General features: G+C 44.4%; 1 protein-coding gene across 1 annotated transcript in view; it reads right to left on the bottom strand.

Annotated features, from left to right (window-relative positions):
* Positions 1–12,705, bottom strand: part of LOC126480178 (legumain-like) — a 152,244-nt gene that overhangs the window by 78,492 nt on the left and 61,047 nt on the right. Inside the window, exon 5 of the mRNA XM_050103845.1 lies at positions 3,144–3,229. Coding sequence (XP_049959802.1) covers positions 3,144–3,229 — 86 coding nt within the window. The remainder of the gene's footprint in view (positions 1–3,143; positions 3,230–12,705) is intronic.

Raw genomic sequence — 12,705 nt, forward strand, 5'->3', positions numbered from 1 at the left:
AACCATAGTGTCATCTTCAAAACCTTAGCCCCTAATGCGTTCTTCAGTGGAGGAAATGTCTTGGAAAGTAAGATGGGTATCCAAAAGGTTCCAGTTTAGCTTAGCAAGTTTTCCATGAGGTAGAGCTACTGTATGCGGCCAAGCATTGTTAATCAGGAGGAGGACACCGCAAATTGGTTGATGACATTATCTGCTGCGATAAGGAGTCTCTGCATCGTACGGCAGCTTGCAGTCCCATGTCCTTCATCCATGCAAGTAGTCAATTAATGATACACCTTGTGAGTCCCAAAATATAGTTGTCAAAACTTTTCCTGCCAATAGTTGAATCTTGGCGTCGATTGGTGTCTCCCTCCCCCCTGCCAACTTTCCTCCACTCATTCTCTTGCTCTCTGGGGTAGAGTGATGGGCCCAAGTTTCATTACAGGTCACAATACGGTATAGAAAAGCCTCTCCTCCTTCAAAGCAATTCAGAAGTCATTGAATATGTCTTTCCACAGATCCCAATGTGCCTCTCTGAGAAGGCATGAAATCCACCTTGTAATAATTTTTAATATCCAAATGTGTCTGTTAAAATGGTAAGGACCTTCCAACACATTCTCATCTGTGATACAATCCCAGCAATGCAGCAATTGCCTTCCACAAGCTCACGCATGGCTTTGGAATTGTCTTCATTGAAGCTGGTCCAGGAATGCAATTTAAGGCTTTGATTTTCCACTTTATCACAACAATATCAAAACTTCTTGGCCCAACTGGGTTTTACACAGAATAACATCACCAAACTGTGCTTGGAGCTTCAAAACATTACTCATTTTCTCGGTAATGAAGTGTGAAATCGAAGTGATAATGCATTGTGCAACACACACTGGTATTCCCAGTTCACTCAGAGATATAGTTTCACTGGTGGCATCTTTGTGGTGTGGAGCCATGGCGAAAAAGAACTACCCTGCTACTTCAAACAGCTCAACTCCTTTTTCTAAATATTATTTGATCCCCCTTCAAATCCCAAGAGAGCTTTCTGCATGTTTACCTCTGTCACCTTGAGGCTATCATGCAGCTCACATTAAAAAACCCAAGGTGTAACAATATACTGTATCTGCGTAGACACCTGCTATCCCTTTCACATTAACTCTACTTTACGCACAGGTTAAGTATATGTGGAAAACATATCTGTTAAAGCAACAAGCGCGTCTACAATTTTATTAATAACCTCTCTCTCTCTTAAGCTCTACTCTGTCACAGCCACTCCAACCACCTTACTGAGATTGGGGGGGGGGGGGGGAATCATCCGGGCCGTCTACTCATCTCCCTCTCCTCTCCCCCCCCCCCCCCCCCCCCCTACTCCACCACACAAAAAAAAAAAAAGTACCCCCTTGTAATCCAGCACCAAGCCTTACTGATTCCTTTGCAACATCCTTAGCATACCAGACGACACTAACAGATTACCATCCCTATACCAAGATAGCTGTTCTGCATCTGATACACTATAAAACTTGCCCTATTCCTCCACCACTATCATGTGTGCATTTCAACCCTGCCATTTCTTTAAACATATAACATTAAAGACAACAGACATGGAAATGTCTGAATTTGGGACATCCTGTGCTTGCTCTCCAGCACATCCTCTCATTCACACTACCTGCCTGAACTCAAAATTTGGTCTATCCTGTACTCTATCATCCTCCGTATATGTCTGGCAGAACTTTTTGTGTTTAAAATACATACGTCCCTTCAGGTTCCTACTTTTTATTCATTTATTAGGTTTTATTCTCCACATTTATTGTTTTAATTTTCTTCTAGATCCTTCTTTACTTCTGACTCTCCTACCATCTTTGAAGCGAAACTGATACAGTGCTGATGTACTGTCTACTCTTTTTGATATCTTTTCTTACATCTTTGCCTGCCTCCCTCCCTCATTGAATAAGCTGAGTTCCTCTTAGGCTGGACTCTGAATGATCTGCCTGCCAATACTCTGCAGTGTCTTCCTACAATCCCAACTACTGTCCTTTTTCTAGCATGAAAAAGGAACCTTCTATTCCAAAAGTTAGTAGTAATGTCTTCAAGTGTGTGTGTGTGTGTGTGTGATGTGCTAGGAGTTGTGCATCCTGGAGGGAACTAATGGCTACTGGCCAACCGATTTGTGTGTCCCACGAATTTATTAAGCAAAGGAATCTTTAAGTAAAACACTAGTGTTCTGTACATCAGTTTACTGTACATGCATATGTCCTATTAATACTTGAGAACCATCAGTGTCTTCAAAGAGTTACTTATACAAAGAGAAACATGTAACCACGTACACTTAATGGTTAAAAAGTTCATAGAAATGAGTCTGTTCATGAAAACAAAGTTTTTAAACCAATGGTTAGTGATATACATAACCAAAAATATGTAATGTCAATATTAACTCTGATGTTACTGTTTGAACAGAACTGACTCGAGACAATTTTCAATGTGCAGCTTTGAAATTGTCAACAAACTGAGAAAATGTGCAACAACTGTAGTAGGGGAGGTAGGGGGCGGGGGCGGGGCGGAGATAATCTGCTGTGCAGATTTTTCTCTGGCATATAAACTGAGATCCCAGAGTATAATACTATAACAACGAAAACAATCAATAATTGATAAAATTATTTAATTGGTCAGATAAAAAATCTACTCACCATGTGGCAGCAGAACACATAAAAGGCTGTTGTGATTGGCAAGCTTTCGGAGACAGTGGCTCCTTCTTCAGGCAGAAGGGTTCTCATCCTGTACAGTAAGTCTACCCAGACCCACGCTTCTGGGTTACTTTCCCAAAATCTACCCCTTTTCCTAGACTTCTACAGTCCTTTCCTTCACCATTCTTCCTTCCTCTTCAACCATTCTGCCTGAAGAATGAGCCACTGGCTCCAAAAGCTTGCCAATCACAACAGTCTTATGTGTGTGTTCTGCTGCCGCTTGGTGAGTGGAGTATATTAGTAGTTATAGTAAATAATCATATAATTTACAGCATTCTAACAGTCAGTGGCACTGTTATTTAAATGTTTAAGAGCCTGAAGAGTGGTTTCTCAAAACAATACACTAGAGGTATTATGCACATTTGTAATTTGATTTCATATAAAATAAAAAATACTATAAAAGAAGCTTCTTATGCAGTATTCTAGTCTTACCTTTGTATAACACGACCTGTTCCAATTCCTTTCATACCTTCGGCATCACCAGTGAGAACTTTCAGGAAATTTTCAGGAGTAACATCCTAAGAACAAAATGAAAATAAAAATATTAACATCTGGAAAGCCAATAAACCCCCAAATGAAAAAAAAAAAAAAAAAATCATTTGTTAAGAAAAGTTTGGCTTAATGAATCAGTCACATTATTCAAAATAAAATTCAAATGAGCTCTACACATCTTTACATAGACAAATCATGTGTGTCCGGTTTATACACCACACTACAACTCTTCAGCACCGTATGATGGCTAAGATCATTTTATCATTGACACAGTCACAAATTATGAACACAAAATGGGCATCTTTGTGTGTAATAATTTGATTATATCAATATATAACACCAGGTAATTGACTCTGACTTTAATAGTCGTCTTCAGACCTGAGTACATTCCAGTCACATTTTTTAGACATCAGAGCTCCTGTTTCACACATGAACAGAACAGGGCAGAAAACAGGGTAAAACAGGTACAAAGTACACTCCACAATACATTGTAAAGTGACTTGTGGAGTATATACGAAGCTTACAAAACTATTGATTACTGTGTGGCCACATCCTCTGTTGAATGACAGTTCCTTTTGTAGTGGAACATACAACTTTGGTGGAGTAATGAGTTGAATAAGCATTTTTTCAAATGACAAATGATGATTGTCACTATAATAAGTTTATTTTCGTAATGAATGAGATAATCTCCTGCTTGGATGTATGTTCTATATGTGCATGTGCACCATAGAGTGAGAGTGTGACAAAGCCTACAACATAATGGGGGACAAGAAATTACTTGATATACATGGCCTCAGCTGGTATCTGTTACATAAGATAAACCATTTTTGGACTCAGTTCATATCAACACAATTGTGATGTTCCTAATCATAAAGTACTTTTGTAGGAGAGCGTAGATGTTTGATTGACCATAAAGTATTTGAAATGACTGAATTGCCAGTCAGCACATGTCATTCTAACAGAGACAGATAGAACTAAGAGTATGAACTAGCCAAAAATTAAGAGAGTTAAACTAATAAAAGTTTACTGAAAATCACAGACGGTCTGCAGAGCAGGTAGAGGAATCACATTTTGTGAATGGAATTAATTTATCCATAAAATTTGCTAAGTTTAAGACAGATGGGGAAGTTCATCCCAAGACTTCTGAAGAGTATTTACTAAATTTTTACCAAAGCAATGGAATGATTTGCACTAGGTTTTTTTAGAAGGTGAAGTTGCTGAAGGGGAAACTGCTCATTCTAAAGAATTTACATCTTGACTTCCAGAAAAAGTTTAAAAAGAGGTACTGATGGCCCAATACCCAAGAAAAACTGACACTTGAGCTAGTGGACCAGAAGTACTACAATAGTAGTTGGGGAACTTATAAAAAATATGAGGGGCATTCAATAATTTAGATGACATATTTTTTTCTGAAAGCAGGTTGGTTTTATTCAGGATTTCAATACACCAACTCTTTTGCCTACAAAACACCATTTTCAACACAATATCCATTCAATATGACAGCCTTATGCCACCTTACTGGAAGGCAACATATGACTGCATCATAGCTGTCTACTGGTCAACATCAGAGTCAATGTAACACTGCATCATTAACCTCCCTGTCATCCAAGTATTGCTTCCTGCAGAGTGCATCTTTCATTGTGCCAAACAGATGGAAGTGTTTTTTTTTTTCTTTTTTTTTGGTGGTTTTAGGGCGCACAAGTACAGTGGTCATTAGCGCCCAGACTAAGTTATGAACACACTGCGAGGCACAAAGTTAAAACAGCAACTAAAAAGGACAACACCATAAAAGGCACATTAACAGGCAAGGGATTAAAAGAAAACAGCATATACAAATGTCATTAGACAGGTTTGTCAAGTGGATAAAATGAAGAATGCGAGCAGCTGTTCCTGGGTCATCCGCTAAAATGGCATCCAGAGTACATGGTAGGGCAAGATCAATGCGCAGTGTATTAAAATTCTGACAGGATGTTAAAATGTGGCGTACCATCAGCAATTGCCCACATGGGCAGAACGGCGCCGGCACAGCTGTCAGCAGATGGCGATGGCTGAACCGGCAGTATCTAATTCATAACCGGGCCAAAACGTCCTCCTCCCGCCGAGAAGGGCGTGAAGAGGTTGTCCAAGCCGTGGGGAAAGGTTTCAAGGCCTGAGGCTTGTTTTCAGTAAGTGTAGTCCAATCGGCATGCCACAGCAATAAAATGCGCTGACAAATGACCCTGCTATAATCAGATGAAGGCACACAACAAGAAGCTGTCCGAGGCTGGAGGACCGCAGCCTTGGCTGCAGCATCTGCAGTTTCGTTCCCAGGGATACCGACATGGCCAGGAACCCACATAAAGGTAACCGGAGTACCGTTGTCCGCCAGCTGCTGAAGAGAATGTTGGATTCGGTGCACGAAAGGGTGAACCGGACACGGATCACTGAGGCTCTGGATGGCGCTCAGGGAATCAGATCAGATGACATAAGCAGAATGTCGGTGGCGGCGGATGTAAAGAACAGCCAGGTAGAGGGTAAATAGTTCAGCTGTGAAGACTGAACAATGGCCACGGAGCCAGTATTTGAAACAGTGTGCCCCGACAAAAAGAACACCCAACACCGTCATTGGTCTTAGAGCCATCTATATAAATAAAGATCGTATTAATGAACTTCGAACGAAGTTCGACAAACTGGTAGCGGTATACCGAAGCTGGGGTAACCTCCTTTGAGAGCGAGCTGAGGTCAAGGTGAACGCGAACCTGAGCTTGGAGCCAAGGTGGCGTTTGGCTCTCGCCCACTCGAAAGGTTGCAGGGAGTGAAAAATCAAGGTGCTGAAGGAGGCGATGAAAGCGAACTCTTGGGGGTAGCAGGGCAAATACATACAACCAGTATTGATGGTCGAGACAGTCGTCAAAAAAGGAACGATAAGACAAGTGGTCGGGCATTGACAATAGCCGACAGGCATACCGACAAAGCAGTATATCACGCCAGTAGGCTAGTGGCAATTCACCGACTCAGCATGAAGACTCTCGACGGGACTAGTATAGAATGCTCCGATCGCAAGACGTAACCCCCAATGTTGTATAGAGTTGAGGTGGCGTAAGATGGACAGCCGTGCAGAGGAGTATACAAAGCTCCCATAATCCAGCTTTGAGCGGATGATCGACTGATATAGGCGAAGTAGGACGGTTCGATCCGCTCCCCACGACATACCGCTGAGAACATGAAGGACATTTAGACAACGGGTACAACGGGCAACCAAATATGACACATGTGGAGACCAGCTAAGTTTCCTGTCAAATGTAAGACCTAAAAATTATGTTGTCTCCACGAATGGGAGAGCAACGGGACCGAGATGTAAGGTCGGTGGAAGAAACTCTTTGTAGCGCCAGAAGTTAATACAGACCGTCTTCTCGGCAGAAAAACGGAAGCCACTGGCAACACTCCAGGAGTAAAGACGGTCAAGACAACGCTGAAGACAGTGCTCCAGGAAACATGTACGCTGCGCGCCGCAATAGATGGTAAAATCGTCCACGAAAAGGGAGCCCGATACATCAGCTGGGAGGCAATCCATTATTGGATTGATCGCTATGGCGAAGAGAGCCCTGAGGCACCCCATTCTTCTGGCGAAAGGTGTCTGACAGGACAGAACCCACACGTACCCTGACCTGTCGATCCATTAAAAAGGCACGAATAAAAAGAGGGAGGCGACCGCAAAGGCCCCATGTATGCATGGTGCGGAGAATGCCCGCCCTCCAACAGGTGTAGTAAGCCTTCTCCAAATCAAAGAAAATTAGCCACGGTCTGGTGCTTCCGCAGGAAGTTATTCATAATTAAGGTCGACAAGGTAACCAGATGGTCAACAGCAGAGCGGCGCCTACGAAATCCACATTGTACATTGGTAAGTAGGCGTTGAGATTTGAGCAGCCAAACCAAATGAGAGTTAACCATTCATTCCATCACCTTACAGACACAGCTGGTAACGGAAATGGGTCGATATCTGGAAGGCAAGTGCTTGTCCTTCCCCGGCTTAGGAATCAGGACAACAATAGATTCGCGCCAGCATGTGGGAACATGACCAATCCAGATGTGAATATAAGTACGAAGACGAAAACCTTTACCCACAGGAGAAATGTTCTTCAGCATCTGAATATGAATAGAATCAGGCCCTGGAGCGGAGGACCGTGACCGGGCAAGCGCATTTTCGAGTTCCCGCATGGTGAATGGGGAATTATAACTTTCACGATTCGAGGAGCGGAGGTTAGGTGGCCTTGCCTCCTCTGCAGGATGGTAATGAGCGGAGCTCGAAACCTCTACGAAAAATCGCCCGAAGGCATTGGAGACATCCTCAGGGGCCACAAGGACGTCATTTGCGACCGTCAAGCCGGAAACTGGTGAGTGGACCTTAGTAACAGATAGCCGGCGCAGGCTACTCCAGACAACAGAAGAAGGAGGAAAACTGTTGAAAGTGCTTGTGAAAGCAGCCCAGCTGGCTTTCTTGCTTTCTTTAATAACACGACGACACTGCGCGTGTAATCGTTTATAATTGATACAATTCGCCATCGTAGGGTGGCATTTAGAGGTGCGTAAGGCACATCAACGAGCACGTCAAGCATCTCTACATGCTGCGGTCCACCACGGGACTGGTACGCGACTTGGAGAAGAAATAGTATGAGGGATGGAATATTCAGCAGCAGTGAGAATGACTTCCGTGAGGTGTGCGACCTGACTATTGCAGCTTGTGAAGGTTTGATCCTGAAAGGTCGCCCTGGAAGAGAAGAGCCCCCAGTCTGCTTTGGAGCTGTTCCAACTAGTTGAGCATGGAGAGGGGGTATGATGCAGGAGATGGATAACACAAGGGAAGCGGTCGCTCAAATACGTATCAGAAAGCGCGTACCACTCAAACCGGCATGCAAGTTGGGTAGTACATATAGAGAGGTATAAATGGGAATAGGTGTGAGTTGTGTCCGAAAGAAAAGTAGGGGCACCAGTATTGAGGGAGCCTCTCGGGCAGGATGCTGGAGAGCCCCAAAGGGGATGGTGGGCATTGAAGTCTCCAGTCAACAAAAATGGTGCAGGTAGCTGAGCAATAATTTGCATCATGTCTGTCCTAGTAACGGCAGACGACGATGGAGTGTAAACAGTACAAATGGAAAATGTGAAAGTGGGGAGAGTAATTCGGACGGCAACTGCCTGCAGGTCAGTGTGCAATGTGATGGGATCATAGTAAATATCATCCCAGACCAGCAACATAACCCCTCCATGAGCTGGAATACCTGCCACAGGGGGTAGGTCAAAATGCACAGAGGTATAGTGTGCCAAGACAATTTGATCGCATGGACGTAGCTTCGTTTCCTGGAGAGCTACGACGAGGGGACAGTGCAAGCGTAGCAGCAACTTTAAGTCCTCTCGGTTGGAGCGAATGCCGCGAATATTCCAATGTAGAAGTGCCATCATGAGAAGAAAAAGAAAAAGGAGCAGCAAGAAGGGGTCACCTCGAAGGCCGCTGAGCGCCTGGTTTCGAGCGAGCACTGCCGCCACTATCAATAGGCGGAGAGTCATCGTCCATTTGTTCAATAGGTTTGTCGGCCATCTTGTTAAGATGGTTGGGAGGGGGAGCTTCCTCCACCAGTGAACGGCCAGACCTTTGGCTACCAGCAGTGCGGCCAGGCGAAATGGATGACGGCCTGGGGCGGTAACCACTAGGTGGCGCAGGAGAAGAAACGCGCCGCGGCGGAGAAGGAGAACTTTGCTTCCTATGAGCCTTCTTGGAAGGTCATTTAGTCGAAGTACTGGTCAATGGCTGGGAGTTCGAGGTACATAGGAAGTCTTCACGGGACGGTTCCTTCTTGAAGGCCCGTGCATCTGACTTTTGGGTCTTAGTCTTGGCAGAAGCTGATGAAGGTGCTTGTGTCTTATGGGTGACGGGAGGAAGAGGAGACACTGACCGGGTGATCTTAGCACTGGCCGAACGGACGACCATAGAGCTAAAGGTCAGATCGCATGTCTGCATCGACACCTCCCTGGTAGTCCGAGGAGAGGTGAGGACAGTACTGTATTTCCCTGCTGGGAGCAGCGTGGGCTTCCTACTAGCAAATAGCTTGCGAGCAGCCAAGGTGGACACATCCTCTTTGACCCGAATTTCCTGTGTACAGCATTCATCCTTGAAGATGGGACAGTCGCAGGAGGACGCTGCATGGTCACCCTGACAGTTCATGCAACGAGGAGACTGAGGTGGACAGTCACCCTCATGGGTGTCCCTGACACAAGTGACGCATTTAGTCGCATTAGAACAAGACTGGTGGGAGTGATTACAACACTGACACTGGCAGCAGCGCGTAGCTGTCGGGATATAGGGGCGAACAGAAATAACCTCATAGCCCGCTTTGATGCGCGACAGCAGCTGGACAATATCAAAGGTCAAGAAAAGTGTCCAGGTCGGTAAAAGGTCATTGTTGACCTTTTTCATGACCCTACGGACAGCTGTCACGCCCTGCTCAGCGAGGAAAGACTGAATCTCCTCGTCAGTCAATCCGTCGAGTGATCTAGTATATATCACACCACGCGATGAATTCAAAGTGCAGTGAGCCTCCACCCAGACAGGGAACGTGTACAGGAGTGTGGCCCGAAGCAGTTTTTGTGCCTGAAAGGCGCTCTCAGTTTCTAACAACAAGGTACCGTTACGCATCCTGGTACAAGACTTGACAGGTCCGGCTATGGCATCTACGCCCTTCTGAATAATGAAAGGGTTGACAGATGAAAAATTCTTTCCGTCCTCAGATCTAGACACTACGAGGAACTTTGGGGCAGGCGGTAGTACTTTTGTCACTAGTGGCTGGTCAAGTTTCTGTTTTTGGGCAGAAGTTGAGAGGGAAGAAGAAGAGTAATCTATTGCGGAGGAATCCTCCATGACTGCCAGCGTCTCCGATGGCGCGCTTCTTCCTTGTGGGGACCCTCTCTGAGGGCGCTCCCGCCTTAGGTGAATGTTTACACCTCAGATCACACCTCCCGAGAAATGGACGGAGGGACCAATCGGCATGGTTGGAAGGTGTCAGCTCAGGCAATCACCCCTCCCTGGGTCTGGCCTTTACCAGGGGGTACGTGCTTGCCTTACTTGTCTACCCAGGGCGGGGAATTACGCGTTACACCGTCACCAGCTATGCGTGCGAACGCGTGGGTCAGCCTTCAGGCACGCACAGGGAGGAAAGAGGAAGAGGGAAAAAAAAGGGAGAGAGGGAGAGAAAGGACAGACTATCTCAAACACTGAGACGGAGACCATAGGGTGGACAAGAAGGCAAGGAGAAGATGGCAAGGAGAAGAAGGCAAGGTAATAAAGTAAGGAAGACAGTGAGAGAGGGAGAAGGACAAAGAAAAGAACCAAACAAAGGAAGGAAGAAACCAGAATAAGCGAAAAACCAAAATGACCACAAATGTAAGTCATGGAAACGTTCGTCTCCGGACGCAGGTGCAAACTACCCCCTTGAGGGGGAGGGACTCCTTTTAGTCGCCTCTTATGACAGGCAGGAATACCTCAGGCCTATTCTAACCCCCGGACCCGCAGGGGGCAAGTCTGAAGGTGAGAAATCTGGCCCATAGAGTGGATTACAAAGAACAGCCCAATAAAGTTTTGTGAGCTCCTCTCGGGTGTGAAGACTTGTGTGAGGCTTTCTATTGTCAAGGAGAAGGAGAAGGAAGTTCATTCACATTTTTGTGATGATTAATTAACACACTGACATCATTCTTCAGTTTCCAACAATGCAGGAGTCACAGCTGTGTGTAGGCAGCCAGCTCATGGGAGATCAGACAGTTTGCACAACCTTGTTCCAATGATGACAGACACCTTACCTAGTGACTCATCATACTTTTGTTAACTGGCAGGTCTCCTTAGACAATCTGCAAGAGCCTATGAATATCTGTGATACACTGTTTTTCCGCCAAAAGAAGCTTTCTGCTTGGAATGCACCTCTGTTACACACACAATGTTCAAGGTTATGTGTAGTGCTGCCACCTATCGGAACTCATGAAACTATAGGGGCTGAAGCGAGAATATTCCACAAAGTTCCACAACAAATTCTGCATATTTTCCACTGAAATTGATCAAGGACAAAAAATGTGTTGCATAACTTATTATATGCTCTTCATATAATGAGTGGCACTTGACAAGGGCTAAATGCTTTGGTGATACAGTAGAGAGGAGTTAAATTGTTCATCCATGGATTATCTTAACAAGTCAAGGAAGGGGATTTGGAATTGGGGTTGACTGACAGTGAATCACTTGTCGGTGTTTATTGAAGGTCTGAATACATTAAAGAACATGGGGATTATAAACCAGGAGATATTCAACAGTCACATTACAAGGAGGAGAATTGTTATCCATCCTCATTCCAAAGAAAAAAGAAAATAAACATTGTGAAATAAGGAAGAACAATAATGATAGGTGAAACAATCCAGAGAGTAATTAGTCCCAGAAATTTCCCACCTATAATATACATATGGTTGCCAACTATCCCATATCCCATATTTGGTACAGAAAGTTGGCTTAAGCCAGAGATAAATTCTGCCGAAATTTTTACAAAGGTACAGACGGTGTTTAGAAAGGATAGATTGCATGCAACCGGTGGTGGAGTGTTCGTCGCTGTTAGTAGTAGTTTATCCTGTAGTGAAGTAGAAGTGGATACTTCCTGTGAATTATTATGGGTGGAGGTTACACTAAACAACCGAACTAGGTTAATAATTGGCTCCTTTTACCGACCTCCCGACTCAGCAGCATTAGTGGCAGAACAACTGAGAGAAAATTTGGAATACATTTCACATAAATTTTCTCAGCATGTTATAGTCTTAGGTGGAGATTTCAATTTACCAGATATAGACTGGGACACTCAGATGTTTAGGACGGGTGGTAGGGACAGAGCATCGAGTGACATTATACTGAGTGCACTATCCGAAAATTACCTCGAGCAATTAAACAGAGAACCGACTCGTGGAGATAACATCTTGGACCTACTGATAACAAACAGACCCGAACTTTTCGACTCTGTATGTACAGAACAGGGAATCAGTGATCATAAGGCCGTTGCAGCATCCCTGAATATGGAAGTTAATAGGAATATAAAAAAAGGGAGGAAGGTTTATCTGTTTAGCAAGAGTAATAGAAGGCAGATTTCAGACTACCTAACAGATCAAAACGAAAATTTCTGTTCCGACACTGACAATGTTGAGTGTTTATGGAAAAAGTTCAAGGCAATCGTAAAATGCGTTTTAGACAGGTACGTGCCGAGTAAAACTGTGAGGGACGGGAAAAACCCACCGTGGTACAACAACAAAGTTAGGAAACTACTGCGAAAGCAAAGAGAGCTCCACTCCAAGTTTAAACGCAGCCAAAACCTCTCAGACAAACAGAAGCTAAACGATGTCAAAGTTAGCGTAAGGAGGGCTATGCGTGAAGCGTTCATTGAATTCGAAAGTAAAATTCTATGTACCGACTTGACAGAAAATCCTAGGAAGTTCTGGTCTTACGTTAAAT

Source organism: Schistocerca serialis, chromosome 1 (genome assembly GCF_023864345.2).
Source record: "Schistocerca serialis cubense isolate TAMUIC-IGC-003099 chromosome 1, iqSchSeri2.2, whole genome shotgun sequence".
Classification (NCBI taxonomy): domain Eukaryota; kingdom Metazoa; phylum Arthropoda; class Insecta; order Orthoptera; family Acrididae; genus Schistocerca; species Schistocerca serialis.